This window comes from Lissotriton vulgaris, chromosome 3_1 (assembly GCF_964263255.1).
Source record: "Lissotriton vulgaris chromosome 3_1, aLisVul1.2, whole genome shotgun sequence".
Classification (NCBI taxonomy): Eukaryota; Metazoa; Chordata; class Amphibia; order Caudata; family Salamandridae; genus Lissotriton; species Lissotriton vulgaris.
This window is the reverse complement of record NC_141689.1, coordinates 374,858,759-374,884,865: the sequence shown is the minus strand read 5'-3', so window position 1 is coordinate 374,884,865 and position 26,107 is coordinate 374,858,759. Positions and strand designations below refer to the sequence as shown.

General features: G+C 45.2%; 1 protein-coding gene across 2 annotated transcripts in view; it reads right to left on the bottom strand.

Annotated features, from left to right (window-relative positions):
• The window catches only part of ZBTB35 (zinc finger and BTB domain containing 35), a 169,951-nt gene that overhangs the window by 12,402 nt on the left and 131,442 nt on the right, over positions 1-26,107 (bottom strand). For both annotated transcript variants that reach the window (XM_086960600.1, XM_086960599.1), the window contains one exon: positions 13,333-13,463. In XM_086960600.1, coding sequence (XP_086816726.1) covers positions 13,333-13,463 — 131 coding nt within the window. The remainder of the gene's footprint in view (positions 1-13,332; positions 13,464-26,107) is intronic.

Below are 26,107 nucleotides of genomic sequence, written 5' to 3'. Positions count from 1 at the left end.
TCCTCCAAGAGGAGAATGAGCTCTGTGAACCTATACTATCTGGGCCAGAATTGTGCTTTCAGAATGAGGCAACAATGTTCCCTCTCCATCATCATCATTAACACTTTTGGGATCAGAGGAAGTAGAGGAAAGGCAGAAGCACAAGTCCCTTTTCAATATATCAAAAACGCATTACTCCACGGCCCTAGAAAGATGGGTCTACTGGCAAAGTCCTGGCAGGTTTTGTTCTAAATGGTAGCAAACCGATCCAGTTTTAGTTTGCCCTAGTGACTGAATATGCGTTCTAGTTGGGTTTGATTTAGCTGCTGTTCGTTGTTCTGCTGAGAAACTCAGCCCATGAATTTGTTATTTTGTGAATATGCTCTGCTGGTATTTGAAAATGGTGCTGTAATGCCCAATATACATGTTCAGCGCTTCTTTGGATAATTGTAGGCTACCTGTTCTTCCTTATTTGCTGATGTAATATCCTTGTTGGTTGGCGAGTGCATAACACTACTGATGGACGTCTTATTCTTGCAAGAAAAGAATGCAGTCCTACCGTGAAAGACAGGCAGACGATTATATTTTGAGGCTGAATCCACAAAGTTAGTGCCAGCTTCATTTGATGCGTTATTTGTATTAATTAGATTGTCAAATGAACCCTTCTTTTTCAGCCACTGCTGGTCTTTCTTGGAACGGCATTTTGCGAAGGCAGCAATATGGGATCAAAAAGATGCAGGATTATGTCATTCCTATAAGGACTTGAAGAATTCAGCGGTGATTGAATTTTCATTTTATAATTGCATGGAGAAAGAAGTGAGGCATGTTACTCTGTCCTTGGATAGGAACGATTTATTTAGGTTTGTGCCCGAAATGGCTGCCAAAATTGGATCTTTCTGTGAGGACAGAGAGGATTTGTTTTTGTTTGAAGAAGGCCTAGTATGCTCAGGAGTTGCAGACAGTGCTTTGTACATTCTGTAGCTGACTTGAAAGAACTTCCCTTCACGAGCCATCGTCTAAATAGGTAAAAATAGGATCTTGTGTTGTCAGATGGACACCTACTGCTGACATTTTACGTTTCCGACGGAGGCAAAGAAATCCAACTAAGGCTCTCCCCACTCTTGGAAGACACCTGCGCCACCTCGAGATTGAGAGGCCATTCATGCGAAGCTAGGCATTGATGGTAGAATTAATCTGCAATGACGTTCAGAGAGCCCGCAAGGTGTTGAACCACCAGGGATATGCCCAGTGCTCCAGACAAGTTAAGAGGCGCGAGGCCTCCCGCCAAAGGGTCCTATTAACCTATGCTGCCGTGCTTGTTGCAATACCACATGTCGGTGGTGTTGTCCGTGAACACCTGTACCAGCCTTCCGCTGATTTAAGGATGAAAGGCTTTCAATGCCAATCCGATTGCCCAGAGCTGCAGTAGATTGATGTGTAGTATGGATTCCGCTGGAGACTAGAGTTCTCTAATCTCCACCTCTCCCAGATGGTCGTCCCAGGACAGGAGTGACACATCTGTCACTACAGTTAGTTCCGGTTGGGGAAGGGAGAGAAGCATGTCACTGACCCAATCGCAGTTTGTTAGCCACTACTGCAGGTCTTTTGTACTTCTCTGTGAGATCTGGACCAAAGAGATTTCCCCTGGTGCTGTGTCCAGTGGAACTTCAGGTCCCAATGCAGAGCAATCCTATGCCCGAGTCACGGGCTACGAGCAAGAGGCCATGAGGCCCAGCAGCCTCTGAGTCAGTCTCACTGAAACAACAGTATCCTAGCCTGAAAATCCTAGACTTGCTGCTCGGGAGGAGAAGCATGAAACTGCACTGAGTCCAGAAAAGCTCAGATGAAATGAAAGGGAGCGACTGAGAGGCGAGGCACGTGTGACTTTGGCGGGTTGCTAGTGTACCCCAGCGAATGCAGAAGGTTTGCCTAATCATCGAGATAGGGGAAAGACTGACAACAGATGAGCTGCAGCCACCACCATCACTTTTGTGAACACCCAAGGGGTGCTGGTAAGGCCAACTGGGCGAACAGAAAACTAAAAGTGCTCTTGGTCAACTGTGAGCCACAGGTAATGCCTATGGGAAGGCGGGACAGAGATGTGAAAATTTACCTTCTGTAGGTCCAACGATACATCTAGTCTCCTAGGTCTGGAGCAGACAGGACTTGCGCAAGCCAGATCTTAAATTTCTTCTTTTTCAGGAGACTGAGAAGGCCGAGTGGGATGGGTATGCTCAGACGTGAGTACCATGCACTCCACACCACTGGATTCAAGCAAGCCGGGCATGAATTCGGCTGGAATGCCAGAAACCTGTCCTCGGAAGCTTGTTTCCGGTCCAGGGAAGGCATGGCTTGGCAGTTCGGGCTGGACTGTTCCCATGAGGCACAGGGTCAGACTGATTTGCATATGGCCATGTCTGAACTGTGGTGGTGTGGAGTGCAAAAAAACGATGGATTTAGGCCCAGATCTCTGTACTGGGGTGAATGTATGACATTGTTCTGCATTCTGTCCATCAACTGTGGTTTTTGCACTAGAATAGGACAAAGGCCTCTGTTGTTCTTGGGCACCAGAAAGTAGCTGGAATAGCAACCACAACCTACTTCCGATGCCAGCACCTTCTCTATAGCTCCCTTACCCAATAGAGCTAACACTTCCTGACAGAGAAAGGAGAGGTGGTCCATCGTCTGCTTGTTGTAAGAAGTGGAATGGGTGCAGGGATTGCTACAAAGGAGGCAGTAGCCCCTTTAAAAGAGATGCAAAACCCAACAGTCAGATGTTATTGGCCTCCAGTGGTGCAGGTGATGGTGTATCCTGCCTCACACTGGATACCCATGAAGGTTGAAGGGCAAGCTAAAGGGTTTGGAAGCTGCAGGGATGGAGGTGTGGGGGACTGGCTCGACTTCTGGCTACCTGTCCCACGTGGTCTGTGGGAATCGTGTCCGCGGCCATGAAAAGATTGTGAGATTTTCTGACTGGGGTGGCTGAGCATGTAAAAACGTGGTTGAAATCTCATTCCGTGGCCACGAAAGGAGCGGAAGGCGGACTGGTACGGGTGAGGGGCATGGAAACGCCCAAGGACCTGGCCATAGCTCTGTTGTACTTAAAACACTGAAACACTGAGTCCGCCTTCTCTCTGAATAACCATCAAGGGCAAGTCCATGAGTGAGGACGGGACATCCCCCAAAAAGCCAGGTTCTCAACCAGGCCTGGCTTGAGGTCCACCGACTATGAAATTGCTCTACCCAGTGAGCCTGTCATGTCCAGCCCACATCTGATGGTGTAGTTGGCTTCATCCCTCCCATCAGCAACTGCTTGAGAGAGTATGGTACAGGCCCCCCGAGACCAAGGGCAGCAATTGCACAATTGAGTACCAGATGATATGGGAGTATTGGCTCCAGGGTGGAAGAAGAGAACATTTTGGATTGTCTGTCCAGTGGAGTGATAGGGAATGCACCCGAGTTGACTCAGACCTTGTTGGGCCAAACCTCCACTTCCAGAGTGAAGTGCTAGATGAGGAAACTGGGGTCGCCTTGGGCGGGGCTCTGTCAGCGTTCAATTATCCTATGCCCAGGAGTCCTCTTCATGGCTTGGACCAGGCCTGGAGTAGGAATCGGTAAGGGCTTCATTGAATGGGAGTAACAGCTTGGTGGAGTCAACTCCCGGCAGAAGCCCCTCCGCCAAGATGAGTGTCTTGACTGTTCCTGAAGGCAGTGTGAGGTCTAGTACCTCAACGACCCTCCGCACCACCAATGCGAAAGAGGCACTCTCCTCTGTAGCCAAAATGGTCAGTTATGAGTGGAAAAAAATTCCACGTCTCGTTTCGGGCCATATCCTGTTGCGGGTACTATGCTTACCCAGACGAGTAAGGTACCATTTTTATCAGAAGACATGTGGGAACGTGGACTAGCATAACATTTGCTATTACCAATTGCGTTTCACTGCATTTGTGCCTTCAAAATGTAAGCCAGTGTGTAAGAAAGAAAACATTAAGAAAAATGTCATGTGAATCACATTGGTATTTGGTGCCAACAAATTCAGAGATGGACACATAACCACTGCTCGTGGGCCACATATTTTGTGCCCATTTAAAAAATACAAAGGTTTCCTTGACACCTATTTTTCATTCTACATATTTTACCATATGAATTGGTCTATACTCACTGAAAAATGAAAAACCATTGTACGGTATAGCTCACTTATTGGCTCTGCGTAATTTGGGTTCTTGGAGAATGTCAAACCCCATGTATCCCCCTCGACCGGAAGAGTCTAGTGGATGTAATGGCATAGAGTTTTTGTAAATTGGCCATTATGGCAGAAAAATTCCAGCGGAAAATGTTGTCACAAATGGCATTTTTTTTCCACTAATCCCCAATAGTTCGTTATTTCAACAGTTTCTTTGGGAAAACCTTGAGCGATCTACACATAAATGACCCCCTGCTAAACTCAGAATTTGTTCTACTTTTCAGAAATGTATAGCTCTCCTGGATCATCCATGGGTTACACACTAGTGGTTTCCACCACAAACTGGAAGTAGGATGAACGCACAAAAACAGGACAAATGGGCATCTCTTTGAAAAATACAAAAACTATGGAACATCAAATTACGTTTTTTGATTTAGCTCTCCATGTTCCTGAAATCTGGAAGATGGTGACTGAAGTACAGCAAACCTTTTGTTGATGCCATTTTTAGGGGGAAAACATATTTTTGAGAACCCCTATTTTCACCTTCTTTTTCCCAAAAATCAGAAACTTTTGCTATATTTTGGCCATATTCCCGATCACCTTTGGGTAATCTACAACCCCTGGTACCTTTTGAAACCATATGATGTTGGAAAAAAGGACCCCAATCTGGTGTGGATACCTTATGTGGAAAGAAAGTGATGGAGCCCTATGCGTGAACTGCCCCAAATAGTCAAAAAGGGCTCAGCACTAGGAAGGAAAATTCCCAGCAGTTAAGGGGTTAACATTCTTGGCAATCAAATAAAAAGATGGGAACATACCTTGGAATGGACTGAAGATTAGAGAGCACCCAAACGGGAATCATGGTGCTACGAAAAAACAAAAAACACCACCAAAAGCCGACCCATCAGCAATGGGTTACAAAAGGAGAGCCGCGACTGCTAAGGGGAGAAAGCACATTTTTTGTGCTTTCCAGTAAGGTAAATAAGAACTGATTGATTTAATGCACAAATGCAGATTATTCCATAGTGTACACCCAACATGAGAAAAAGATTTGCTTGAGACTGGATTTCTTTTTTGCTGGTGATGTGAACAATATTTGGAAATTGGAACACTGGTGCATCGATGATTTGTAGTGTTGTAAGCATGTAATTAAAGATTCTCTTAAGTCATATAAATTGTGAACCATATATAAGCTTTGACTACAACCCTGTCCTTAACAGGCAGCCAGTGTAGGTGGCTCATAGCCTGTGAGCCAGGATCACATTTTCTCAGCTCACATACAACTTTGACTTCCATAAGTCAATTAAGTTTCTTAATTTAATGAGGATTTTGACAAGGCTGAATAAAGTAGCATGCATAATGTAGCCTATATAAACTATTTGGGAGAGGACCGGTTTCAGGACACACCGCAACACTTTAATCACATCTTTGCGGTACGATTTACCGCCGGGTGCTGACCCCTAATGGAAATTGGGCGTGGTCATGACGGAACGGTTCCGTCATGAGCACAGCTCAACCGATGCTCATGACGGAACAGTTCCGTCATGATCATTGAAGCGGTTAATAGTAGAGTAGGCTGCTTTTATCTGAGGTTTCAAAGAATGTGGTTCATCAAGGCAGCTAACCCAATGACAACTTTAGAAGTAGGGGAAGCCAGAACCCGAGAGCAGGATCAAATGGAATTATGCCATCTGTACGGATAGTTACCTACTAACAATAAGTAGGTCTTATCAGCATTAAGCTGGAGGGAATTAACAGACTTCCACGTTTGTAATGCTGAGAAGTTGTTAAATGTTGAACTGATCCAAAGGCATATTAATTTAAGCTTGTGTGTCAAAAAAAGGATCAAAGCTGTAAGGGGATGCATATAGATATTGAAAAGCAGAAACCTCCTCAGGGACCCACCAAAAAGTCTCCTGAAAGGCCATGCGTAAAGGTGTAAGCAACAATGATTAGAACAGATTTAGCAAAGAAAAGTGTACCAGGCTAGTACTGTACAAAAGGGTCTCTGGCAACCAGGAAGCCCGACCATAAAATGATGATCAAGTGAATCAAACACTGCTGGCTCACATAGTCTAACAGCTTCTGGAAACACCAAATCCATCACCAATTTAAACTAAACACTCCTCTCCTCAGGTGAAACGGACTGGCTTGGCCAATGCTTGTTTGAGGATAGCAACCAATTTCTAGATTTGCCTTGAAAGCAGTAATACTAAATCCAGTTGTTGATGTTTAAAAGTGCAGATATTATGTAAGGATTACATTTTTCTTAGATAATGCAGAATCATTCTTTGCATCTCATGTTTTAGAATATTATCTTAGAGGATACAATAGCATCCGAGAGAAGAGTAAATAAAATTGTGGAACCATATTCTATCACTCATTCGTCCCAAGTTCTAGAACAGCAATATATTTCTCTTTGTTAGCTGCAGCATGTGTTAGATCAGGTAATCTAAAAACGATTATTAAATGTAGGGTAAAATATTTTTTTACCATGTGCATACAAACTGCTGTGTACCAAACGTGTGTATTGTACACAAAATACCTGATCAGGGACGGAGTTTCTGTACAGTCAATGTTAAATACCATCTTGAAAACGTATAGTCAGTGGATCTGCGTTATTCCTGTTTTTAGTTTGAAAGAGGCCAGTCAAGTAGATGATGGCATTTCCCGCTGGTGAAAAAGCAAGAAGAATTGCCCAGAAATGGATGGGGTTAGAAAGTGGTGCGAGCATGGTCACTTCAATTTCCTAGCAAAGACTGCATTTGCTGCCACCCTCTACTCACAGTATCTTAATATTACCACCACTTTCTAGGTCTGACAATTCTCACAATACATGCAGGGATACAAAGGGCAAATACTACATTAAATATGGAATACGAAAACCCTCACTCAGGCTTAAGCAGCAGAAAGGAGTCCAATCCCTTTAAGTTGATTTTTAAACCAATAGATGTAGCTTGTAGGTTGGTATGTTTAAAGGAAAATCTCAAATGTAGATCTTTGAGAACGGGGTTCAGAAGGGCACTGCTAAAGAGCCTTTGAAGCCTTTCTTATTTGGTTAAATATGATATTCCTACTTATCACACACATCAACTTTCTCTTCACCCTGTAACTCAGAATACACCGTTTAGGTCATTTGAATTTTTGGGCCTTTTATGCTGAAATTTCGCACAATTCGAAGACTCTAGGCTAAAGCGATCACAGAGGGCTAAGCATCAGGAAGGTTATACTGTAACCTGGCCACTTTGGACCATACCTTATGGGTACACCTAAGCTCTCAAGTATCATCCTATCATTAATAGATCTATAATCATTTTCATGAGAATCCTCTAAGCAACAAGTAAAAGTAATCAACAGAGGCAGAAGTTTCTATAGGCACCAACATCCTGTAGTCCGTATGTGTAAAAGACTTCTGCAGACCATGGACAACTCCTTTTGAAAGGGGAGTGGACCAATTTAATCTCAAAATGGTGAAACACAGATTTTATTATACGTTAGGCTAATTCAGTCCATCAAAAAGCTGTACTCAGCCAGGAAGATCAAAAGGAGTGAAGCAATCAAGAGTACTAATGATGGTCACAACACATGAAACTTCATGTCAAATATACGTAATCCTATTCAAAGAGGACTTGAGCAGTAGAAAACAAACAAACAATGTAACCAGTGTTTGGGGGCAGTCACTCATTTCTCACTTCGACTCTAGCCATACTTAATGATGCCCTTACTGACAATTTCCTTCCTACCTGCTTATGAAAGTCTGATATTTAAAGCGACTGTGGCGATTGTCAGAAACTGTAGATCTTGTGTTCTGGGAGAGCAAAAGATTCACCAGATGGCAAATATTTGCATGTGCTCTCTAGAACGGTCAACACTGATCTTACCAGATTGTTCTCAGGGCTCTCCTTCTAAAATGCTTCTGCATAACTCAAAAAGCAGTAAGCCTTCGCGTGAAAAATCAGATGTAAAACTGATATTGTATTGTTGAGAAAGGTGCTGCATGCTCAGCTATAGTCTAGAAATCATGTCAGCCCCGTTTTTGGTGCAATCCAATATGTTGGAGTATACATCACACTTCCAAAGCAGCACCTCAAAAGGTAGGTTAACCAAGATTTCCATACAGTGCCATAGGTCAGAGGAAAAGCACTCCCACAGAGGACCTGTAGTTCCTAGCCCTCTTGTGAACCTAAGTACTGCACAGAGCTTCCCTGAATCGGGCACACAAAACCACATGTAATCACCGCAGACTGAAGTAAAGAGGCTACTGTAGTTACATTAAATAGTAGACGATTTTAACTAGTGTCTTCTATAAAGTACTACAATAGTGTCAACAACTGTAATTTAAAAAAAAGTAGAAGAATAAAGCCAACAGATGAAGTTTTACAAGGCGAATGCTGGAACTATGTACACAGTGAAGGATGCAGTAAAACAAACCTTTTTAGGTCGAGTTGGACTAGCATCCGTAGGATGCTGTCCAAGTTCGACAACTATAGTCATCGACTTCGGGGGGATTAGGACAAGAGGGTGCCACGCGCTTTAACCTGTGGATTTGACCTCGTGCACGCGCACGTCGGCTCCGTCCACATTCACAGCAATTCCCGCGCCGTGCACATCCCCACACATACACAAATGCATGTGCATACACACAGACAGACACTCGCTCGCTCACACACACTCCCCCCCCTCCGCCGCAGTCATCACACACGCATACACAGACTCCAAGACACATACACACACGCACGCTCACACACATACAGAGCCCCCAGCCGCCCCACGCACACACACATGCCCCCCGCCCTCGCAGCTCAGCAAAGGCCCCCACTCACCGGTACTCGTCTCCAGGCGAGGACTCGTTGCAGGCGGCGGCGATCTCATCCTTCTGTGCGTGCGAGGCTCTCACCTCACGGAAGCCCGGCCGGGCTTCCGGTGTGTCTTGACGTCCCGCCCCCGGCCTACCTGACTTCCGCCCGGGATTGTAAACTTTGTTTTTGTGACCGCGACCTCTCTTGATAGCAAGAGGTTGCAACACTCCGAGTTTCTCCAAATGAGAGTTGGGGTAGTTCCCTCAAGCCTTGCAGTGGATCCACTGAGAACTGGTGGAAGGAAATGATTTGGAACGAAGGATTGCATGAAGCCACCAGCCCTGTACTACAACTAGTGGCAACTCTGAGGGCATATTTTACCTTGCAGTGCTAGGACGTGCGTGGATGTTGTAGAACCATGCACACACCTCCATTTTGGACAAGTTGTGACAGGCATATTCTGCTTATGGAGATCATAGAAAGCTTGCTTTTAGGGTGACACTCCATCCTCTGTTTATAAGCTATAATTTTGTAACTTCAAACAGTTGCACCATATATAATTATCTTTTTGCGTTATTTGGTATTTACTTTTCTTCACTCCACTTGAGATACTTCAGTGCAGGGCATCTTCCAGCCCCAGTTCACAGTAAACATTAAAAAAAAAGAGTTCTCGCAATAAAGTTGTCACAGCAGAGTGGGGGCCACCAGGTGGCAAGATGCGCAGGGGCCATAGAGTTGCTAGTGAAGGAGCATGTCGTGCGTGAGGGTCACGTTCACGTCTGAGGGGCTGGCTCAATCCATCAAGTTGGTGAAGGGCCGTGATTAGGCTCGCAGCAGGAGGCTTTTGAGCGTTGACAGCGCTAACGAGGTTCACTCTGATGATTTCATCTGTTCCAATGCTGTTACCGGTGAGAGACAAGGAGCTCCTCGACAGGGGCCGCTCGAGGTCGCTGCGCAGTTATTGAAAAGCAACAAGCTGGTTTTCCTCAAAAAGACGGAGACAAAACCTGGAAAATTGACAAAAGGCCGGCATGCCTTGCAAGCCCACGAAAACGTAGATCCTTCTGGAGTTAATGCAAAATATAAAAATAACAAAAGCATGCTCCAAAAAGCACACACGTTGGATCTCGTGACGGACTCTATTACTCTAAAAACATTCCTCTTTAGCAGAGGAGGGATGATAAATGCTTAATCTCACTCATCCATCGCTGGTTTAAGCCTGCATTGCATAAGTCAGTGAATTTAAGAAGGTTCTGTATCATGATGCAAAGGTTTATGGGCTCTCTAATCTCTGCCTCCAGCACACAGGCATTGTGCCTTAACCTTAAAGTTTACCTGCTTTTTACACCAAGATGACTCTTCCTGAGGAACAGGCATGTGCTGCTAACTGACCTGGGATATATCTGCTGGGGGTCACTGAGGAGGCTACAGATGCGGTTAGAACCTATTTTCCTACTTTTGTGGCAGGAATATATTGGAAGATATGCCTAGAGGTACTTGCATGTCCAAACACTCCCTCAAAAACAGGTTTTCTCCGAGTATCTGATCTACTCATGCTTATTTTTTTATTATGTTTTAACAATTAAGGATACAGCTCTTTTTTGCAATCTTGGTTTCCCTTTTAAACATCCGAAAATAATTTTAGGCACGATAATGTTTTAAATTATTGACCCTCACTCCACCCCAAAGTTGAATATTGGCCTTTATTATTATTATTACGTTTACCTGGATTTGTATGATTTCCAGAAATTTGCGAGTACCTCTTCCTATGTAAGTGGCAAATCTACTAAAGGAAAAAGCATAATATTATTTTAAGAATGTGTTGGGTTTTTCCTTACATTTCTTGAACTGACCCTAACAGTAGATCATATCGTCACGGAAAACCTCTGTGCATTAAACTCACCAGGCATCCCACCCGCTCCCTCTCCATATGGCCGCTCAAGTTCACTTCGGAGTGCTCTCCCCGACAGGCTCTTCCCCACTGCCCCATTTGTCTGTGCCTCGCATCAGACTTTAAAGGCTGCCGCTCCTCCGCCTGACTTCCACTGTAACCTCCCTCTTGCTTCAGGCTCCCTGACCCCACCTTGCTTCCCCCATATGCGGTTCTTGTCTTGATTCTGCCCCACCCACTGACCTCCAATAAAAGCTCCTTAATAACTACCGCACGCCCTGATATCTTTATCTGAGACAGTCCTTCTCCTGGACGACCTCATCCCCCCCAACCCAGTCCCCTCCCTCCTTTACCCTGTCATCAGACCCTTTGCTATCTCTAACTCAGCTATGTAAATTGCTGCCCCTGGCGCGCTTTTGCCACCTTCTAACCCTAGTCAGCGTGTATGTTTGCTATTTTTTTTTCACAACAAGTTTATTGATAAAGATGAGCACATGTAATAGAGTGGCCCCCTACAATCAGGATGGCACCACCAAACATATCGATACAATCATGAAAATAGGACTGAGTGTCCAGTCAAGAAATCAATGCAATACAAGGATACAAGAAACATCATCCCCGTCTTTATCTTTTCAGTTAGTATGTTTGCTATTTTGATTTACCAGCCTAGCCCCGAAGGTTCGTTCCCTCCACTGAGACCACGCCCACTGTTACTTGTTTCTTCCACCCCTAGGTGCTCCTGACCCCCCCCCCCCCCCCCCCCCCCCTCCCGCCAGCATTCCTATACCGCCATTCAACCTCCCGCTGTCCGGGACACAATCCCCTTACAGGCGCCCACACTTGCTCCGGAGCATTGCGACACTCCCTCACTCATCCAAATTGGAGCCCCACACCCCTCCGCCCCGTGAAACCGCACACCCTCTGCCCGGCTAACTAAAGGTCACTCCATCCATGCCAGCTCTGAAGGTGAAAATCTGCTGGGCAATACCTGCATCCATCACCCTCAGCCATCCCCGCATCCTCCCTTGCAATACCCCCTTCACCCCTCCCAGACAGCGCCTGCATGTCTCCCGTGTGCCCGCAGACATTGTACCCAACCAGCCTCTGAAGGATAAAGGCATTGGCATGATGACTACCCCCTCCCCCCCTGCCGCAACGGTCCCCTCTGTCTACGGCATAGACTACCTATCCGTCCTGCTGCCAGACCCCTCGCTATCCCCTCCCCAGCTGTCAAACTTACTGCCCCTCCCCCCAATGCACACCAAGGTGCGCCTCCGTCCCAACCCCCAATCCGTCTCCTCCATCCTAACCACGAACCTTGAGGGGCCAAAACAGCAAAAATGCAGAGCTCCCCAAACTCAGCAATGAAAACTCCTTTCTGCCTCCTCCCCAGGCTGCCTAAACACAGTGTCCCCCTCCCTTGCACCCTTCCACATGAGCCCTAGGACGATAAACCATGCCTAGACCCAAACCCTACCCCACCCCTCCAAAGACGGCAGCTCCGAACCTAAGCCTCACATCCCCCCCAAACCCAACCATCCCCCCACTGTCCTGTTACGCCACACTCTATGCTCCAGAGCCCCATCTCAGCAGCTGCAACACCGTCCTCCTGTCAGTCTGTACTTTTTTCAAGCCCACAAAAAGATGTTAATATTTCACTTCTGTTCTTGGATTTTCGTCTCAATAAAATACACTGAACATAATCTTCACAAAAGTTTATTACAAAAATGTACGCTAGTGCCATTATAAATTACAAGAACTTTTTTTAAATATTCATTATAAAAGAAATTAAAAGCCATTTTTATGTGTATTAACAATACATCCAAGTCATGTAAATACAACACATATTGCATTACAAATGCTATAGGTGTCACATTTGCGAAAGTTATAACTATTGGCATTGTAAATGACAAAGCTATTAATTTCGCTATTTTCCAAACCAACACATAAATAAAAAATGTGTCATTTACAATACCAATAGCTCAAACTTTCCTAATGCGAGACCTATTGCATTGCAAATGCTTGTTATATCTTGTGAAAAAAATGCACAAGTCATTGACATAAATCCTTCCTCAAATAAGTATGCAGGTATGGTCAAATAAAGAAATGTCTATAGATCCTCACAGGGCTTTTTTATACACTTGATAATGTTTGGGGAGCCTGCTCAATATTTACCACTAGGCGAGAAAATAACACAATTTCTCCCCTAATGATGGAGTATTTTCTAACCTGTGCTTGGCTCTTGTAGAATCAAATCCATTTACAGAGACGCATTGCAATAGATACCAGGATATTATTATGCTAGTTGAGCTCTATATAATAATTTATAATTGTAAGAAAACATCCATTTGTACAATGCTGGAAAAAAAAAAAAAAAAAAAAAAAAAAAAGAAAAGGCAAACTTTAAAAACGAATCTTCATAGATGTGTTTCTAATAAATAAAACAATGATTTAATTCTAAAGACAAATGAAATTCATACCTGGCATTCGTAGAGTTTCTTCCGCCCCTTTTTTGCACCTATTCCAGACTGGCAGGCTGTCAAATGACATTTAAGTGTACTATTTCTGGCAAAACGTTCATGACAGTTTGGGCACTGGAAAGGTTTTTCACCTGTGGTGGGGATAACATGGCATACTGCTTTGAGCAAATAACTCTTTATGTAAGTCTATTTACAAGTTTATATTAAACTATGTACTTGATAGAACAAGCAAAGTTACTTTAAAACGATACCCTCCGAGTCGGATTTTTTACAACATTGTAAATCGCTGGATACATGGAGTACACTTACACACTGCAGGCACTTTACTTGTTTCATTAGTACAACGTCTGAATATTGCTTCCAATACACCTGTGCTTACTGTGTGTTTGCGAATGTGTTGCAAAGCAGTAAATCCAAATGCGAAAGTTAAGATTCCAATATTTATTTTTTCTTCACAAGAAAAAACATTTGCGTGCAAAGTCTCCCTGTCCCTCAAAAACATTGGAAAAATCTAGGGATTGTGTGCACGTTAACACTTTTTGCAACACTTAAGACTAGTGCATTTTGGTTTCAAGTTTGCAATATAGAGAACTGTTGGAAACTACTGCAAACTTTTGTAAGTACCTACTATGTGATGACATGTATGTAGCTACTTCACTTAAACTACATTTCCCACACAGCCCCAGTGACAATTCATAGGGGGGTCACTTATGAATGTGGAAAGGAGTAAACTTTGCATAATTTCAGCATTGTTTATATCATGCTTCATTGAATTCTTTTAATCTTCTTACATTCTTAAAGTGAAAAATAACCTTCAAGACAGCAAAATGAAAAAGTACATGAAAAGGTTATGACCTGCAGTCTCAGTCGCTATTTGCGTCATGTGCTGCATACAAAAGATACTTTTTTAATCGAACATGTAAGTCTACATCATGACAAGTATCATGATTGAAGCCAGTGCGTTGAAAAGTGTCTGATCGTCTGTCATTTATTATATGTTAACAGCCATTGATTTCCAATCAATAATTTTAGGGTATACATCTCCTGTTCCATCTGACAATTTCTAGTCCTATTCCATGCGGAGTTTTTAGCTGGACCACTTTGGAACCCTGAACTGAAGGAGACATCTATAGTGTGCACCAGAACTAGTCCATGATCATTGCTCCAGGGAGCCACAGTCAGTCTCCCAGTAAGATTTCAGCCTTACTAGTCTTTGAGTGTTACTCATTAATGTATTATATGTTTATTAACCATTCATACCTCCAAAAATATTTTTCACATTTCAGTGGCAACTCTTCAAGAAAGCAAAGCACTTATTCGACATCTTTAAATCAGTGAACAATGAATATAGAGTTGGAATATTTTCTTCAGCAAACTGCATTTTTTCACAACCAGGTGACAGTATCAAATACGGCATTATTTGTTATATGGCTATTCTGTACCACACTTACAAGGCAACTAACTATGTGTGTGTGTACCCTTCCAATGTCCACCCTCAGTTACTTAGAAAGGATGGCAGATGATAACAGATCATGCCAACTTTGCACTGCAAATGGAGGATGAACGAAGACAATTGTAAGAGGGAATAGACAAGTACTGGAATCAGCCAAAATATAATTTTGTGCACTCTAAAGTAAGAGTTTGGAGACCATACCATCAAATACAAAAAACCGTAATTCTGATGAAACCGAATATTCACAAGTATACAACAGTTAATAGGTTGTGAAAGATTTAAGTACAAAATAAGCAATTCTAAGCATTCTAAGGTTATTGGTTCCGGAGGTCACGTAGGTTAAGCCACTGGCAAATTTTACATACAGAAGCAAGAAAACCTAAACTAACAGATGATGCATAAAGTCGGAAAAATGGACATGAGCATTCTGGGAGTAGAAAACTCTTCAATATTCTAATGGTGTGTGATGAAGTAGGTCCTTCATCGGACTATAGATGCGTTGAAGGTTTAGCTTTATAGGAGTATTCCTGCACTAGTGAAGAATCCATGTGACCAAGTTGTCATTTGATTATCAGAAATGGAGATTGTGAAAGCTCTCCAGTTTAGATAGAGACCTACAAAATAACCGAAGGTAGATTACCTAATTTTACAGAACAAAAAGGTTTTTTCCATGAAAGGAGAGCCATTTGAAGTGTGTTATAGGTTCAAAAGGCAAACGGTCAGATCCACATTATGAATCACTATGCAGCCAGCAAACTGTAGACCCTATTGACAATATTATGAACACTGTTATCCAAACGGACTGAAGCATTACAGTGAATCTAGCAAGGCATGGTCTACATTGGTATCAATGAAGTCATTGCAACAACGTTTTCCTCTCAAACACGCTTTTTTATCAGGAAACAGGTCTTCTATATACAACATAATTTTGCATGCAAAGTTTGTGAAATCATTGTAGTCCAAGTAACGATGTGTGAAGTGTTATTTGCTCCGCACTTGCCGGGTAACATCGATCATTTCTTTGGCTGTGGATATGTGTTATCTCTGCCTGGCAAGTAATATTATGATCAGTTCTGGTCCTAAACAATAACTTGTATGATTAAGCTGAACATGTACTGATGACCATATTGAGAAAAAATACAAGAATATGAAAGATCCATTCCATGATCTCAATGTGGTGCTAAAGAAAAGTTACTTAACTTCAGTAATGCCGTATCTAATAGAAACTATCTAGCCGAAGAGTCCTTACCTTGGAATTATCCACAGGTGACAGACTGGATCCAGAAATCTTTAAACAGTACCCCTGTGCTCCGGTAGGTGGCAGCCGTTCTGGAATGGACATGAGCAGTGCCTATATATGCACCACCCCAGTGTGTGGACGTCAGATACTTTTCGCGACTTTCAATGCCACAAGCACGGAGCCAGGAAATCCACAGAACACTGTATTGGAATTCTAGGGCCCAGAAAAATATTGCCCCTAGAAATTTGCTCACGGAGTGGGGAGGATGGTTAGGTCGGTAAGAAATTTGTGGCTAGATAGCACCTTTACCAGATAATGCATTACTGAAGGTAAGTAACCTGTTGATCTGATAGAAACTTCTAGCATCAGATTCCTTTCCTTAGAATAGATACCCAAGCAATACCTCCCCATCTTATGAACTGGACTGTCCAGGCAGTAACTTTTGGCAAACGTGTGCATGGAAGACCACATTGCTGCCTTGCTGATGTCCAAGACTGGAACGCCACATGCTAATGCAGTGGATGCATCTTTAGCTCTGGTGGAATGAGCATGCAACCCCTCGGGCTGCTTCTTAGCAAACGTGTAGCAGATTTTGATACACAGCACAATACATTGTGAGATGGTACTCTTCTGTATGGCCCGTCCTTTCTTTGCTCTGACATACCTCACGAAGAGTTGGTTGTCTGCCCGGAACTCTTGTGTGCAGACAAGAACGAACAAAGCTCTTTTTGGGTCTAGACAGGAAAGTTGCTTCTCTTCCTTTGAGGAATGAGGCGGAGCGTAAAAAGTAGGCAGCGAGATGATCAGGCTACATGAAAGGGTTTGACTACTTTCCGTAGAAAGGAAGCTCCCATACGAAGCACCAGTTTGTCTGGCTAGATGTTCAGGTAAAGAATGTTGGATGACAACACCTGAAGGGCACTGATCCTCCTGGCAGATGTTACAGCCACGAGAAAGGCTGACTTGATGGTAAGGAGCCTGAGTAGACAATTGTGCAGGAGCTCAAAGGGAGAGAACTTCATTTAAGTGATGGGAAGGTCGAGGCTGAAGTCCCACTGGGGCATAATGAAAGGAGAAAGTGGGACAAATGTTGTAAACCTTTCTGAAACGTATATACAATAGGGGATTTAAAGAGGGAGGGCTGGTCAGGCACCCGCAGAAAAGCGAAGATAGCAAAAAGATCGCCTTTGAGAGTGCACAAAGCACAGCCCTGCTGGGCAGTACAGAAGATTAAAAGGAGAACCTGAGAAAGAGGGGCATAAAGGGGATCTCTATGCCTTTCTATACACCATTTCAAAACATTTCCCCAATGGCAGGGGCATACCGTCTTGGTGGAGGGATGTCTGGCTGCCAAGATAAGATTGCAGACTTAGGGCGGAAGGTCGAAAGCTGTTAGAGGCTGCTGCTCAATCTCCACACACGAAGGCGGAGTGTAGACAGGTTCAGGTGGAGAACCCTCCCCATCTGCTGTGACAGAAGATCCTCCCGACAGGGCAGCCTGATCAGAGAACCGATGGCCATGCTCAACAGCTCGCAATACCAGACTCTCCGTGCCCAATCCAGACCCACAAAGATGACTTGGGCTTAGTCATTCCAGATCTTCTTGAGAACTCTGGGTAGGAGTGGTATGGGTGTAAAGACGTACAGGAGGCCTGAGCTCCACTTGAGATGAAACACGTCTGAGCGAGAGCCGCCTTGGAAACTCCAGCATGCAGAACTGCTGACACTGCACGTTCTCTGCAATGGCGAACAGATCTAACCAAGGCTCTTCAAGCTGCTGAAAGACACTTTGAACAACCTTTAGGTGGAGACACCATTTGTGATCTGCTAGGCATCTTCAGCCGAGTTTGTCCGCTCTAGCGTTCAGAGACCCTGCCAGATGTTAAACCACCAGGAAAATGCCGTGATGTTTCAGCAATTTCCAGAGGAGCAGGGTCGCTTGACAAAGGGTCCACTACCCCAACCCGCCTTCTTTTTTCCTTACCACACGGTGGTAGTGTTGACTGAACACCTGTACTGGCTTTCCCTTGATGCAGTGAAGAAAGGCTTTTAATGCCAGCTGGAGTGCCTGGCGAACCAACAGGTTGATGTGGAGTATGAATTGTGCCAGAGACTAGAGGACTCTGATCTCAACCTCTTTCGGATGGCTGCAACCACCACTCTCACCTTAGTGAACACCCCAGGGGCGCGGGTGAGATCAAAGAGAAGCATGGCAAAATGAAAATAGATATGGCCCACTGTGAAATGCAGGTAACACCTGTGGGTAGGCAGGACGTGGATATGAAAGTATGCGTCCGCAAATCCAACGCTACCATCCGGTCTCCTGGGTCCAGGTTAGATAGTACCTGAGCAATAGCGAGCATTTTGACATACTCTTGAGGAAGAAATTGAAAGAGCGCAGCTCAAGGACACGACCAAGACCTCTGTTCTACTTGGGCACTAGAAGGTAGCAGGAATAGCAATCACAACCTACTGCTGACATCGGCCACCCTCTGTATGGCTCCCTTGGCCAAGAGCCGCCACTTCCTTGCGGAAAAGGAATATGTGGTCCTAGGCCGGCCTGTCCTAAGTAGATGGCATGAAGGGGAAGTTACAAGAACAAAAACATCCTTTTCCAATTTACTGTTTGGAAGGAAGAAGACTAACTTCCATCTCTATTTGAGCCAAAGAGTAAAAGACTTTCACAAGTTACCAAATTTACAAAACTACTGATTCAAACATTGAGAGTTCTACTTAAAACTGAAACAGCGGGATTTGTTATATATCTTTTTTATTATTATTCTTCTTCATGAGATGAGAGAATAAAGAAGACTGAATATTTAAGATTTGGACTGACATTTTTTGGGGGAAACACTGATATAATCTTTGCATTGTGCTCGGAGACGTGACTTTGTTTTGTAATTTGCTCTCTGTGTGCCACTGGCCACAGAGGTTTTTTGGGATACGTGGGTGGCCGTTCCCTTATTGTTCCCCTGAGCATTCACTAGATGATGGCACTGTGATTATAACTAATGGCTTTGCGCAAGGTTTTACCTAGCCACGCTTCTCAATTGTATGGGCATATACAAAGCTTTATTTCGATATAACAATATCTTAAAAGCACATGACAATAGAAATACAATTCATGTTGTTAAAAAACACTTAATAAATAATTTTAAAAAACAGTTTAAAACAGTATTAAACAATTTACAGCTTTGGATTTAAAAGAGAAAGAAACGAGGGATTGCCTAAGAGAGGATTCGTCTCATAGCTTTACATCTGATCACCCACGCCCAACTAAGGAATTTGGCTACCCCGCACGCCAATACTGTGTCAGAATTAGATTGTAAAATTCTTAGTGCTGGGGCATAGCCTCTAGTCTCAAGAAGGCGATAGACTGGTTTAAGCCATTTGGATCTAGGCTTATTGTAGGCACTGCAGACAAAGAAGACATGTGGAATAGTTTCCAGTTCAGTGCTGCAGTGCGGACAGGTGGCAAGCATCTGGTAGGGGGGTTTCCATTTAGAGGTGCGTTCACGGACTGGTAGGGTTCCTATTCTAAACTGTACATATAATGCCCTATCTTTGGGTTTTCTAATAAAGTCCATGTAGGGTTCAAGTAGGGGTACAGTTTTGTGCAGTCGAAACTCGTCGGTGAGTCTGCCCAAGCTATCCGCTCTAGATTCTTGGGCGTCGATCCCACCGCCAGTAAGCCCGCTTGACTTCTAGTTTGGACAATGAAGCACCGGACTCCCACGCCACCCAAAGGCCAATGGCCGTCAGAAGTTCCTTTATTTTAGAGAGCCAGACTATTTTGTGTGACCCCTGCAAGCTCATGATTTCTTTGAGGCCGTCTGCGTAGCTCTCTAGCTCTGGTGTACGCCACAGGCGAGCCCAATAAAGAAGCGGACGCAGAATTATAAGATCTTTAATAGATCTGCGTCCAGGGTCATATTGAATGGGCTTGCTGGGGGAGCTCCTGGGGATGGACAACAACTCCTTGAAGAATTGGTTTTCGGCCATTACAAGGGGGTCAACATTATTAAGACCCCAGAGCTCTGCCCCGTACAATGCACTGCCTACTGCTTTTGCTGAATAGATCTCTAGGGCAGGGGCTATAGGTCTTGAGGCTGAGGATCTGTGCTCCCTGCTTATGGCGCCCAGAACCCGTTTATGATTTAATGCAATTTTTTCAATATGTGGTTTCCCCTTAAGTTGGCCGGATATCCTGATCCCAAGATAATCGAACGTTTTGACCCGCTCTAGCGGCTCTTTATTGAGAGTGAGCGTATGATTAGCTTTTCTACTGGGATTAAAATATAGGAGCTTTGTTTTAGAAGTATTGATAACCAAGCCCCTTAGGTTACAGAAGACACAAAACCGATCCAACAGTTTTTGAAGCCCCATGGGCGTTTTGGAAACTAGTAACGTGTCATCGGCAAAGAGCATGGCGGGGACCTTCACGCCAGCTAAACTAGGGGCGTCAGCATCAATGTCACATAGAAAAGAAACCACCCCATTAACAAATAGGGAAAAGAGGGTCGGCGGCAGAACACATCCTTGGCGGACGCCTCTGTTCACCGGAAGTTTTTCTGTTATCTGCTCCTTCGTGCCCCACCGAATGCGTGCGTAAGTTCCATCATGCATGCGGGCCAGCAGGTGCAGAATGGGCAGAGGGAACCCCATCTCATGAAGGACCGCCCACAGCCGCCCTCGGGGGACCAGATCGAACGCGGTCTTCAGATCGATAAAGGCCAGGTACAAACCACCCTTGCTAATCGAGACTGTCTTCCAATGCAGTAATAACAGCCTGAAAGCCTGATCTACAGTGCTTGTACAGGCCCTAAAGCCCGCCTGGAAGGGGGAGATAATGTTGTTCTCCTCTGCCCAGGAGAGGATCCTTTCAAGGAGGATTCTGCCAACCACCTTCTGACCAGCATCGATCAAGCTGATCGGACGATAGTTGGCAGGGTCACCCCTTGTCCCCTTCTTATATATAGGGATCACTTCTGCTCCCTTCCATGAGTTTGGGACTGGAGACCCAAGGAGGAGGGCATTGGTCAAAAAGGAGAAGAATTTAGACCATTGCTTAGGGCTGGCACGGAACAGGTCGGCAGGGATCCCATCCTGTCCCGGTGCCTTGCCTTGGACGATTTTACTAATTGCAGACTCTGCCTCCCTCTGCCCTATTGGATCGATAGATGGGGGTATATCGTCATGGGGTGGTATGCATTTAGCTATCGCATCGATGTTCGAGGACCCCTACCCCTGCATACAGTTTCCTAAAGTGGTCAAAATATTCCCCATCCGTGATGTGGTTGGGCATTGCGTCTGTTCCCTCATTGTTATTATTTCTCACTAGAGCCCAAAATCGTTCCCCATTCCTGTTCTGGCTAGCCAATTTTAACTCTTCCCAGTGGGAATCATCCCAAGCCCTCTTTGCCGCTAATAGTGCGCGCCTGTACACGGCACGAGCTAGGCGAACCTCAATTGGATCTCGGGTTTTAATAGCACAGATCAAATTAGACTTTGCCATTCTGCATTCGTAGTTATACCACCTGTCAGCGGGCTTCCTACGTTTCAGCCGGCTTGTCCCACGTCCGTCAAGGAAGAGAGCGGCCATCCTATCTATTGTCTCCTCATAGACCATATTAACCTGGGCAGAGCCGGGATCATCGGCACAGAGTGTGGAAAGCTTCTCCGTCTGATCTTTGATGATTTCCCCCAGTGCATTTATCTTTTGCTCATTAATGGCAAATTTGTGCCATTTAATGAACCGTTTGCAGTTCGAGGGTACTATTTCTCTTGTCGCCATTGTTAATCTGTTGCGCAGGCTAAGGGATAGGGGGTTGTAGTCACTATGGATAGAAGGGATAACCACCATATCCAACACATATTTCCACAGTCTCTTGTCTACTAGAATGTAGTCAATTCTACTGGGACAACGAACTCTATTATAGGTACACGCACCGGAGAAGTCAGACGGCGTGCGTCCGTTCACTGCTACCAGAGCATGTTCCAACACCAGGGCATTTATTTGGACTGTGATAGGTGTCCACTTTTTGATCGGCGCAATCGTCAATTGCAGGATTCCCCATCTCGCATCTTCCTCCAATAGACCTGCCGTGCCGTCGACAGGAAACGGCTCAAATGTGCAGTTGAAGTCGCCAGCAATTAACGTCAGTGTATCCGGGGAACAGTTACAGAGTGAGTCTGCAAGTAGAGCTATGGTTGGAGATTTACCACCCCCCGGTATACCTCTAGCATAGATATAAAAAACTTCCAGAGTCTCTGGGGCTTGGGGAATCCGAATCGTTAGCCTCATCATGTCATGGGAGATGTTAGGGGAGTTGGAGATCTTACAGTTTAATGATATTTTAACCCAGACAAGCAGACCTCCAGACGGGCGATCCCTTCTAGAGGGAGTTGCAGGGACATGGAAAGTGGATACTGGTTCCAGGCACCATGTCTCTTGGAAGATACACAGGTCGTACCTTCCTATCAGTTCGTTCCAATCAGGAAGAGCTGTTTTGTTCCCGAGACCTGCGACATTCCAAGAAACAACGCTCAAGTCTCTACTTTTACCATTGATGAATAGTGTGACAGGTTCAATCCCATGACCAACGGTGGAGATTGGAGTGTTGGGACTGGCGGAAACTATGAGCTCCTCGATCCCAGCATTACCGGTTTCCTGCGGTGTAATACAATCTACCTCAATTATTCTCTCACATAGGGTACGATCGTTGCCCTGTTCTTTGTGGTTGTCATCCCCGGTTACCAAAAAGGAGGGCATTGGGTTACCACAATCTGGATTTAGCCTCTGTAAATTGCTAGTTTGGTTTTCTGCAGTCTCCGTTAAAGCTATAGGAGGGCGAGATGATCCCAGGGGTCCCATAAGTCAATCGACAGCCTCCAGTGCACTATACCGGTTGTGACAGAGGATGGGAGGTTGGGTGAACTGGGGGCCATACCATTCGTCGCTGCGCAGACTACCTCCGTGGGTAGGCCACCCTCCTCTGTGCTGTGGCAACTTCCATCCTTCTGCTACCCCGCCACCTGGGATGAAGCTGTTCAAGTCCCTACCCACCTCATACCTCCTCCCTCCCAGAGTATGGTTGCTATCCCTCAGCCAGCTCCAGCCATTGTCCAACTGCTCCCCGGGCACATAAAAATAGGACAGCGGTCTAGCCACGATCGCAGTGCCATTGGTTCCGGGTTTCCCCATGCAAATGTGCTCTACAGTGCGAGGGTCCTCAAAAGTCACTATGACACAATCTCCCTGAAGTACTTTTCTGTTAGGACCCACCCAAGGGGCTCTCTCAACCATCAGGATGTTACTGTGGGTGTTGGGTTGTAGTGGTGGGTGTTTGCTAGCCAGTGGCATACCTTGTTTTTAAGCGCCCAGAAAGGCTCTTAAGATGTCGGGGCCAATTCAGGTACACCTGTCAAAACGATTACAAAGCGACAGGCTTCTGGTGGTAAGTTGATGTTTCGACGCTTCTGGCTCTTAGTGGGGTGAGAAGAATCCGGTTTTAGAGTGGGGACAGCGTGGTTATTTGTTTTGGTTTGGTTAGTGTGCTCAACTAATACGTTGGACCGGGCACCCCCTTTTTTGGGCTCAGGGTTAGAACTGGTCGACAATGGAGACTTAGCTGTGTTATTTTTTGCTACCGCTGGGCGTTTGATGGCTGGTTGGGGGTTACCAGCTGGGGCAGTGGCGTTAGTTGCCCTATTTGCACAGAGTGAAACCTGGGGTCTTAGGTCCTTTTGTAATTTTTGGAGCAATTTTTCTATTTCTAGGAGCCTAGTCTCTAGGAGGGCTAGTAAGGTTTTAATGACATTGGTCAGGGCGTGGGCTAAAGGCTCATCCCCTCCAGCTGAACCTCCCAGTCTATCAGCTCTTGGCTCATCAGCTATAGAGCTATCTTCAAGGATGACAGCCAAGGTGTTGTCCAGGATGGTGTCATCTAGTATACTCAATGGTAAGCATAGGGCCTCGTTTCGGGGCTCTTCAGTCCCCCGTATGGCTCCCATTGGATACTCTATCGGGTTCCCTCTCCTCTTCTATGCGGTCTCTCTCGTTATTAGAGAAGCCAGTACTTCTCAGTTTTGTTCCGCTGGCTTTCTTGATATTGGGGATAATGGTCTTGGTTTGCCTACATTTCGGGATAGCCCCCTCCCGCTTCCCCCTCTTGCGAATGGTTGAATTATCGTGTTTGGGGTCAGCCAAAATGGCTGATGGGCTGGAATCTGGTTGGGTTTGGGACAGGGACTGCGCATCAGGAGGTGTAAGGTCTGATGCTGCTGGCTGGCTGTTGGTATCATTATGAATCTTAGCATTGATCAGTACAGGGTTATTAGTGCATATAGGAGGTGTTAGGAGTACGCACAGAACCGATATGGCCCAAAGATGACCTTTTAGCCGCTAGTAGTTCTTGGGAAACTCTTCTTTCCATCAATACAATTCCTTGGTCTATTAAAGAGTTGGTGCGGACGATAAAATAGTCGAGAGTTCCAGTCAATTTTTTCCTAGCGCCTGCCGCAGCCATGCTTCTAGTTTCCCGGCTTTCCATAGGCTATAACAAGTTCTGAAAGTGGTGAGTCTGAAGACGAAAATAAGAAGGAAAAGAGGTCCCACTTTCAAAACCCAATAAGGTATGTGCTTAACCCCGGTCAGGCCTAACAGAAGCCACCATAGGAGGATAAGTATGACAAACGGGGGCTTACTGTTCTGTTGAATGTGGGTCGCTCTTTGGCCAGGGGCTCTGGCCCAGTCCAGTCTCTTCAGGCCTCTTCGGGCCACAGAGGGCCCGGGCTTAGCCCGGCGCCCGCCCGCGCACTGCGGGGCACCGGCTGCTCTTTTGTGTCCCAGGAGCCGGCTGATGACGCTGCTGCCAGGCGCCTGGGCTGGGGCCTCTGGGCGATGTAGTTCTTGGCCCCGATTTATGAGTTTGCTAGCCGTTCCCCTCACGGCGTACGCCAGGTGCTGTAGATGCCGTTCACCTCACAGCGCGATTGCGGTGGTATCAGGTCCTCCTCCTTAACTCAGGTAAGCCCGTGGTTACCAAGTGCGTCCCGCGCTGCGGGGCACCGGCTGCTCTTTTGTGTCCCAGGCGCCACCTGATGACGCTGCTGCCAGGCGCCTGGGCTGGGGCCTCTGGGTGATGTAGTTCTTGGCCCCGATTTGTGAGTGTGCTGGCCGTTCCCCTCACGGCGTTCGCCAGGTGCTGTAGATGCTGTTCACCTCACGGCGCGATTGCGGTGGTATCAGGTCTTCCTCCTTAACTCAGGTAAGCCCGTGGTTATCAAGTGCGTATGGGCATATGTAAGACTGTTAAACTCGCATTATTAGTCACTCGACTAGTTAACACAATTCACCTGGATTGTTTTTATGCACCTACAGGGTAAAATCTTTATTCAAGATGATGTCTACTCTATATAAAATCTGAACTAATCTGGTAGAATCATTGTAGGCAGGATAAAAACCCTTTAAGCTGGTGTTGGGGAACCTCAAGAGAGTAAAATCGAATTCCTTATAAACCATGTGTTCAAGTTAAGTAACTAAAGGTAACATTTGAACACCTTGCCCTCACTGTAGTAGTGGAGATGGGAATTAAAAAGAATAAGAAATGTACATGGCAAGAGTTGGGAGGCTTAAAAATCCAAACTGTATTTGACATTTGCGTGTTTATAAATCTATCACTCTCAGAGAATGAAAAATACTTTAGATTACTTCACACAGATTACTTCACATGTCTGAAGTTCATTATGACAGTGGCAAAGATGAATTAGTTCTATATGCTTTGCTTCCTGAAATTTGACTGTCGTGTAGTTCCTGAAAATCTATATAGGATCTGCGCATTTAGACAACATAACCTAAGGGATTGGTGTCCAGACTGATTCCAGACCACTCAGAGGAAATGTTAGTCTGTTAGTCCAGCTAGCTCACAGTGCCACTATGAGCCCCTCTAACCAAGGAGCGAATAGCTTCTGGCAACTATTGATCATGACAACCCTAACCCTCAGAGATTGTGGAAACAGTACAATGCTTTTCGCTCAGTCACTCGTGCTCAATTTGTCTCAGAGGGATACACAGAATAAAC